General features: G+C 46.0%; 1 protein-coding gene across 1 annotated transcript; it reads right to left on the bottom strand.

Moving 5' to 3' along the window:
• Window positions 1–4,435: 4,435 nt before the first annotated feature.
• LOC127024869 (lysozyme g) lies at window positions 4,436–8,026 on the bottom strand. The gene is made up of 5 exons (XM_050909604.1): window positions 7,969–8,026; window positions 7,496–7,597; window positions 7,038–7,234; window positions 6,776–6,914; window positions 4,436–5,139 (listed from the first exon to the last, which is right to left on the bottom strand). The coding sequence occupies exons 1-5, from the start codon at window positions 8,009–8,011 to the stop codon at window positions 5,006–5,008; spliced, it is 615 nt and encodes a 204-aa protein (XP_050765561.1). The 5' UTR covers window positions 8,012–8,026; the 3' UTR covers window positions 4,436–5,005.
• Between the last annotated feature and the right edge of the window lie 765 nt (window positions 8,027–8,791).

Below are 8,791 nucleotides of genomic sequence, written 5' to 3'. Positions count from 1 at the left end.
CCTGCATTTCATAAAGAATCACACAAGCCCAATTGCAATAAAAATTTTGAGTGGATTATTCTTCACATGTTTTACTGCTGCAGACTTGTTTTAGAAGCACCCATGGCTTCTCAGTGTTGGATGTGGGATTAAATTGGCTTGGATCAAGTGGCACTTTGTTTTTTTCCCATGTAATTTTTAGGTAGTGTAGTCCCATCAGTAAACTATACCATTCGTGATACATGATTCTCATCTACTGCTTTGGTAAATTTTTTTTCTTTTCTGTAATAACGGTTCATATTTAAGAAATTAAGACACCAGTGTGGCAAAGCTCTGTTTTATAGTTTAGCATTTAAGCAATCAAAAAGACGTTAAGCCTGATAGTGCAGATCCAACAGAATACTGAAAGAAGGAAAGCAGTGGCTGTGGCTGTTACAGGGAACAAGCTGCACCATATATTTCAAAACCCTCCTGGTTTTATTTATTGGTTTGGTTTCAAAAGTCCCCAGTAGTTTTTGCAGAAGTTCTGCTTGTCACGTCAGCAGATGTAAAGCCCCATGCTGGAGAGTGCAAACAGGACTGAGACATGAAACTTACACAAATTGCACAAATTTCAGTGTCTTTTGTAATAAGTTCATATTTGCAAGCCTTGCAAAGCTGAGCTGAGACTTTAGATAAATTCTCAAGTATTTTGGAAGTCTTGTTCATGACCTCACCTAAGTACAGCAAAGGCCGTTCTTGTTATAAGATAAATACTAAAGAGCAATACTTAAATGCTTTGTATTCATTGCTGATTGAAAATGAAAGCCAAAAATGGGAAACTATGTGTATTTTTGCATTTATGTATGTGTACCTGCTCTACTCTGTCCACACGGATGTGGCAAACCTGTTTACTTCTTTCCCTTTCCTGGCTGGCTGTTGTGTAGTTGTAGACACATATACCTGTCCTTAGCATTTTTTTCCTTGTCTAAGCCATCCCAGTTCTGCAGTCTCTTCAGGTCACATTTTCTTCACTTCTGACAATGGTTGTTGCTGCAGTTTTGAGGTTCTCCAGTTGATCCCCGTCTTCGCTGAGCTATGGCTACCCAAACTGAACACAGCCCTTAGCTGAGGCTTTTCTGGTGCTGATTAGCACGAAGATTTCACGTGTCTTGCAGAGGCTACACTATGTTGTGCATCCTAGTGTGGTCATCGCCTTTGCACTACAGCAGGACACTTCTGCCCTCCCCATTCCCGACTCCCACCGTGCTGCCTTGCTCTGGCCCTGGGCTAGGGACGCTGGCAGTGTCAGTCCCTGGGCCAGAGGGCAGGAGATGGTGGATGTTGGAGACTAAATCCCCTCTGTAGCTGCGGGAGGCAAATCCTGGCATGCAGAGCGCAGCCCACCTTGGTGGCGTGGACGGGGAGAAGGTGAAGTTGCCACCCGTCCACATGGAGGGATGTCTGCAGTGAACGTGTGCTGTGAGGTTTGCAGCCATTTCCATGTGTACGTAAGGAGGACCTTGTGAAGATATATATTAAGCCAATTATATCTTTGCTAAGGCAAATTACAAAGCTTTGGAGTTTTTTTTCTGAGTAAGAAACAAAAAGGCAGAATGTTTTTGACACGTATTTATTATATGACTACCGGAAAACTCTGCTACATCAACTGCCAGGAGGTAGAAAATACTGAGGTGCTCATGTTTAACTGTATTTAAGTGCACAACGGCCCTTACCTCACCTGACATTGGCTGTATGGGCTCAGTGGGAGTTAGTATGGAGATGGCCAGTGCTAAGACCTTGCCTTCAGATGTACTACTGAGCAATTTGGTACAAGGTGAGAAAGACAAGAGAAAGTAGCTTTAAAACGTGTACGTTGAACACAAGTAATTTCATAGCAGCTGTAGCTGAAGTGTCAGCAAGGTGTCTTTCAGCTACTGGAGCCCATGGGTTGGTGAGCCCTGGGACAGGGACATCCCTCCGTGCTGGTCCCGGGAACTAGTGGCATGAAGCATCTGCAGAAGCAATTGATCACAGTCAATCTGCAGGACTAATGGGTTGGTCTAAGAATTGAATAGTGATCAGCGTTTGTTACTTCTGGGTGATTTGTGTAGCCTGCATTTAAAAAAATTAAGTGAATCACCTGGGTTTCCGAGCATATGCTGTCCGACAGCTACTTCTCCAGGGTGGCAATGAAGCAGACGCCTCCCAGCCTACCTTCCCGTGCAAACTGCTCACAGCACCACGTGGGCTGTGGTGATGGCAAGCAAGGTATTTCCAAGTTCAGGTCACCTGCCAGGACAAGTCCGTAGTTACAAGACAGGTTTGAGAGCAAGCCAGGAAGGAAAGTCAGTGAGGCAAAATCAGGATCAGTAGGTTACAAAGCCAGGCACAGGCTGAGTTCCAGTGCAGCTCAGGTGAGGACCCAGGGCAAGATTGTGAGCCTAAATGCAGCTCCTGAGCCAGCAGGCAGAAGGTGCATGGGAGGGGAGAACAGATGAGGCTCATCAGAGTGCAATATCAGAGCAGACCTTCAATGCAGGCAGCCAGACCCTTGGGAGAGAGGGGGAAGAGGCTGCAGAGCCCATCAGTGCAGTCAGGGCCCAGACAGCATGGACACCCCAAAGCTGACTCTTCTCCAGGCTGAGCGGACCCAGCTCCCTCAGCTTCTCCTTGTGTGTCCTGTGCTCCAGCCCTTGACCAGCTTGGTGGCCTCTGCTGGACTCACTCCAGCGTGTCAGTGTCCCTCTTGTAGCAGGGAGCCCCAAACTGGATACAGTGCTCCAGGTGTGGTCTCACAATCACGAAAGAGAGGGAAATGATCGCTCCCTTCCCTGCTGGCTAGAATTTTGCTAATGCAGCTCGGGGTGCTGTTAGTCTACATCTCCGTGGGGACCCATGGTGTCCACCAGGACCCCCAGGTCCCTTTTTGCATAGCTTACTTTCTAGACAGTTGCCTCCCAGCCCATACTGGTGCATGGGGTTATTCTGTCCCAGGTGTAGGGCTTTGCTTTTGTCTTAATTGATCACCATGGGGTTACCCTCAGCCCATTTCTCCAGCCTTTCCAGGACCTGCCATTTGGTATCATCTGTGAACTTGCTGGGAGTGCTCTCTGTCCCTAGTCTGAATTGCTGCTGAAGACAGAAAGCAGTACCAGCTGCAGGATCCGTCCCTGGGGGACACCACTAGCAACCAGCCACCAGCTGGACCCTGTGACACTGACCATCACGCTTGGAGCCTGGCAACTTTCTAGCCAATTTTCTACCCACCTATCCAGTCCATGTCTCACCAGTCTGGCTATAAGGATACTACACCAGGCTGGGGCAAAGACCTTGCAAGGTCAAGGTATACCATACCCACTCCTCTCCCCTTCTCCGTAAAGTCGGTCATCTCCTTGCAGGAGGCAAACAGGTTGGCCGGGCAGTATTTACCCTGTTTAAATCCATGCTGGATGTTTTCAGCATGGTCTCTAATTGCTCCTGGGAGGATGTGTATCATAAGTCTGTGCACTGTTAATGGCTTTGGATTGCATTTTCCTATCCATTTAAGATGCTTGCAGCCAGTGGTTTTTCTAATTATTTTAACATACAGTTATTCCCACTCCCAGAAGGTGTGCTCGTCATGGAAGAATAAAGGACGTTCCCTCAGCACGAAAGTGGATGCTGGTAGGAAAGGCACGGCTTCCACTGCTTGCTGCCAGACCAAAACCAACTCTTCCTTTGGCCCTGGAGAATGAGTGTCACTCAGTCCTGCGGGCATCTGCCACTCTCCTTTTGTTGCCTTTCCACCCTCCCACCCCCAAAATAGTTTGTCCTGGGTTCGCCTGGGATAGAGTTAATTTTCACAAGAAGCTGGGAGGGGCCACAGCCAGGACAGCTGACCCGAACTAGCCAAAGGGATATTCCATACCAGATGACGTCATGGTCAGTATATAAGTCGGGGGAGCTGGCTGGAGGGAGGAGGGGTCGCAGCTCAGGAACGGGCTGGGCATTGAGTTCTGGGTGGTGAGCAATTGCACTGTGCACCTGCTTTATACATTCTTTTATTAGTATTATTGTTATTGTTACTTCTTCCCTCCTTGTGTTGTCCTATTAAACTGTCCTTATTTCAACCCACGATGTTTTACCTTTTTCTTCCAATTCTCCTCCCCATCCCACGGAGCAGGGGGCGGGGGGGGAGGAGTGAGCGAGCAGCCGCTTTGCGCTTAGTTGCCAGCTGGGCTTAAACCACGACATAGTTCAATTCCAGGTCTAGAAGGAATAGGAGCACCAAAATATGCCAAACTCAAAGACTGCTGTTTTCCTGAGTGTCACTCTTCTACAAACAGCAGAGAGGGAAAATAATTTTAGGAAGCGCAAACATGTATTTTATCCTGTTCCCTTCTCAGTTTCTCTATCTGCCTAAAATTAACATCATATGTATTCAAACTTTGCTAACACACGTGACAATATAAGTACATTGGAGTCCTGCTTCGTTTGCTGATAACACTTTTATTCAATTTCTGTTTGCTTATTTCTGTATGACTGAAAACATCCATCTCTATTCTATGCTTTTATATGAAAAATTAGCATTCAGAAAAAAATGACTACTCCACATCATAATGTACATATCAAGCAGCTTTGAAAAAATAAATCATGAAGCTAATACCCAAGGAACTATTTTGCCTTTTGATTTCTTAAGAGAATGACAGATTTTGCCAGAAATGTGTTTTAAGATCTGGAAAGCAGCAAATTATCAATAGCAAAACAAGATAGTCCTCGTAACTCAGAGAAATATGTAGATAGCAGAAAAAAAATTTAAGATTTGGTAATATTCCCTTTGTAAAATCCAAACCATATTGCTTGTAAAGAAAGTACATGACTGCTGTCTTACTGAATATTGTTTTAAAAATTCAGGGATTTAGTCTGCAAATTCTTGTTCATGTAAATCATTCCTGTAGATTTGCATTTCTATGGGTTTGCAGGGTACAGCTGCTCTGTGTCTTGTCTCGCTCAGGGGTGTTGTGCAGGTGATGGTAAGGAAGTTACTCAGTAGAGATTACCAAGTCTAGTATCCGTGTTTCTTGTAATACTGGGCTCGTGCAACCACGTCGTTGGAGTAGTCATCGTGGGTGGTGCCGATGTCCATTCTGTCATAGCTTCGGACGTTCTTAGCACCAGCATTGTAGGCAGAAATCCCACCTGAAATGAAACACCAAAAGAACTCATACAGACTTAAAAAAAATAGGGAAAATTCCAGCCTGATGTTCTGCTTTTACTGGTTTTGAAAGCTTTCACTTATTGGGACTTTGGAAGGGGAGTAGGCGGCGTTATCGGATCTTCTCTGACTTAAGTGGGGCTCTGCAAACAGCTTTATAGTTATTCCTGAATCCACCAAAACATCAGAAAGATACCTGAGGTTTTGTGTTCACAGATATTTGCAGCCTGATGAACTTGTACCATTTACCTGGCCCAGCACAAGCCCTTCATTTACACTGGGCTTGTTCAGAATAGAGTAGAATAGAATGGGATCATATCATATCATATCATATCATATCATATCATATCCAACATCCTTGTACCTTCTCACTCATCCTTGAAAATTACTGCTCTTAAAAGAGAGTTAAAACATACTCATACGTGGCATTATCTTTGCCTCGCAGCTGCGTATATGCTACTCCATATGCCGTGTTGAAAAGCAGAGGTATCTGAGGTGGCTGTGAAACGAGCCCGCTGTGGCAGCCCAGCAGTCCAAAGGGATTGTGGGGTGCAGCCTGCTTTGAAGCAGGCAGCTTTTCCACATTGTGCAGCACAGTTTTGCAATTCCCTGAGAGCAAACACACCTCAACTCCTTTGTCAACAGAGATATGGAGTGAACTGCTGGCCCCATTCAAGTAAACCACAGAGCTATTTGTTAACCTGAATGGCTGTAGGAGACTTTTCATGGTCAGATAAGGAAAGCTCAGCTCTTATATAGACTAGATTTCAGGTGTATAAATATTTGCCACATGGTGGTGGAAATTCAGCAAGGCTGCCATACTAAGGTGTCCTGGTTTTGGCTGGGATAGAATTAATTTTCTTAGTAGCTGGCACAGTGCTGTGTTTGGGATTTAGTGTGAGAATAATGTTGGTAACACGCTGATGTTTTAGTTGTTGCTAAGTAGTGCTTATCCTAAGTTAAGGACTTTTCAGTTTCCCATGCTCTGCCAGCAAGCAGGTGTGCAAGAAGCTGGGAGAAGAGCATAGCCGGGGCAGCTGACCCGAACTAGCCAAAGGGGTATTCCGTATCATAGGACATCATGCTCAGTACATAAATGGGGAAGAGTTGGCCAGGAGGGGTGGATCGCTGCTCGGGCATCGGTCAGCGGGTGGTGAGCAATTGCATTGTGCATCACTGGTTTTTTTTCTTTTTTTTTCTGCCCCCCCCCCCCTTTTAATATTCCTTTTCATTGCAATTATTATTATTATATTACTTCATTATTATTATTGTTAGTATTATATTTTACTTTAGTTGTTAAACCATTTTTATCTCAACCCACGAGTTCTACCTTTTTTCCCGATTCTCCTCCCCATCCCACTGCGAGTGGGGGGCAGTGAGTGAGGGAGCGGCTGCGTGGTGCTTAGCTGCAGGCTGGGATTAAACCACAACATAAGGAAAGGCAGAAACTACACAGAATTGACAAAGCTTGTCTTTTGCTGGTGAAATAAAAGAGAGGTGAAAAGCTAAGCGACAGCCTGTTAGAAACGTGGGTTTTGAGGAACACGGGAACTAACTCAGTACGTTTTTGTCCTAAAGTTTTTCTTCTCTCCTGGACAAAACCTGTGGCCTGTACCTTACCTTTCAGCTGTTGATCTTTTGTCCAGTGTGGGAACTTGCTCCATATTGTCTTTATCATCATGATAAGTATGTTTGTGCCCTGGGTAAGATGAGTTTCGCTGTTCCATTGTCCCACAGGTTTATGTGATCTTCTGTCAACCTAGAAATATCAAAACAACAAAAAGAAGTTATTGCCCTGCTGTAATGGATGATATGTTTGGGAGGCTTACATTTATTTATATGCTATTTGTTTATCAGGTTTTAGTGGAGTATCAGCAAATACCTGCATTAAACCAAATCCGTTTCCATTGTCGCCCCAGCCATTCTTCAGTGCTTTGCCGGCATGAGATTCCCGGGAGATGATGCCAGCAATCAGGGCTGGTTCGACACACAGTTTTTCGCCAACTTTCTTAATGAGTGTTTTATATTGATTCATAGCTCTTAGGTCCCGTTCAGCGATCTTTTCTGAAGCACTAACTCCTGTAATTAAAATCAAAAGTAAAGATATTTGCTTAATAACTTTTAACACTCAGAATTGTCTCTCACCTCTCTCCTTCTAATACAGACAGAATTATATCAACATTTTATTTGCCTCGCCTCTGGGAGGAGCTAGATGATTGCCTACAGGGACATTATGCAGGCTTGGCAGCTAGTGTGTGTTCAGCACTTTGGAAATGTGAAGGATTTGGGATTATTGTGCCATGGAGAAATGGAGCCATCTGGCAGAAGAGGGATACTCACCGCAGTAGGATAAACCCTCTGGCTTTGCAGTTTTGCATGAAGCCCCAGAGGTTTTAATTCTGTTTACACTGCCATAGCAATCCGTGCGGCCCTGGGAGGCACCTGCAGAGGTGACATGGAAAGGCTCAACTAGTAAAAACCTTTTGTGACTGCAAGTAAAACCCAAGGGGAGGCTGCACCCTGGAGAGGACAGGCTGTGGGGCACGGGAGCCGTGCGAGGCTGCCTTGTGATGGAGAGGAGGTGAGGTCCTGCCCTGCACCCTGCACCCTGCGTCCACCCGTCCCTCAGAGGCCACCCCTCCTTCTGCAAGACTCACAAGGACACCCGAGCACTCTCTCCTCTGATAGAGTTTAATGGCAACCGAGATTTTGGGGAGGGGGGTGAGGAGGTGCATCAACGTCTCCTGCTTCCTGGCCCTGGGGAGCGTATCCCCGGCTGCTTGGGGCGAGGCAGCGAGGGACGCCAGACTTACCCAGGAGGGCAGCAAGGCCCAGCAGCATGAGCATTGGGTGCATGGGGTGGTTCTTCCTGAGCACGCAGAACAGCCTGAAAATCAATCAGTCAGCAGACATGAATATATCTCGCTGCTTGCCGAATAAACGCAAAGCAACTCTTTCTGAGCTGATGGGGTATTTCTCTTGGTCGGGTAGGCAAAGCAATACACAAATGGAGTTGCATCTCTTTTTATAAGAGACCCCAAAGGCAGCTCTCCTGCTCCGGCACAAACCAGCCTGCAGCCATTCACGAGACTTGTGACCTCTCGGTTCTGCTGGTGTTGCAAACCTGCATCTTCTACGACATCTTGGTAACTTCCTCCAAATCTCAACACCCAATATTTAATTCAGAAAAAATAAAATTAGTAATGTTCAGTGCCCTGTGCTGCTGCGCTCCCACCATGAACTCCCTGCCCATATTCTGTATACAAACTGCCTTCGCCACACCCGGACAGCTTTGCCTGAATCTCCTGAGACTTTCTTTATACTCAGAAATTGGCACTTTCAAGATGCAAGCTGTCTAAATCATTGTTGACTATCTACTTCAGGGTGAGTTGTACTCTGGGAGCTCCCTTTCCCCTCACTGACTGTGAGGGGAGCCTAGGGAGATAGGCTCACGTATGGATGAGAGCCATCAAAATTTAGGTGACCTAAATCCAGAACTACAGGACAAATCTTGGTATCCTTATTCAAGCAGAAATCTCGTGCAGCAAAAAGCTGCAGCCCCTGGGCCGCCAAGGAGATGGTATTGCTGAAGGGAATGAGAAGAGCTCCCACCCTGAGCGGTGGTATCTTACCTGC

The sequence above is a fragment of the Gymnogyps californianus genome, chromosome 1 (assembly GCF_018139145.2).
Source record: "Gymnogyps californianus isolate 813 chromosome 1, ASM1813914v2, whole genome shotgun sequence".
NCBI classification, from domain to species: domain Eukaryota; kingdom Metazoa; phylum Chordata; class Aves; order Accipitriformes; family Cathartidae; genus Gymnogyps; species Gymnogyps californianus.
This window is presented reverse-complemented; position numbering and strand designations above follow the sequence as displayed.

Bases quoted from the DNA above. Each gene is read 5' to 3' on its own strand.
- LOC127024869 (XM_050909604.1), bottom strand. From the start codon at position 8,011: ATGCACCCAATGCTCATGCTGCTGGGCCTTGCTGCCCTCCTGG. The intron at 7,235-7,495 runs GTGAGTATCCCT...TTTTAATTACAG, and splicing joins AGAGGGTTTATCCTACTGCG to GAGTTAGTGCTTCAGAAAAG. The intron at 6,915-7,037 runs GTATTTGCTGAT...TGATATTTCTAG, and splicing joins ACGGATTTGGTTTAATGCAG to GTTGACAGAAGATCACATAA.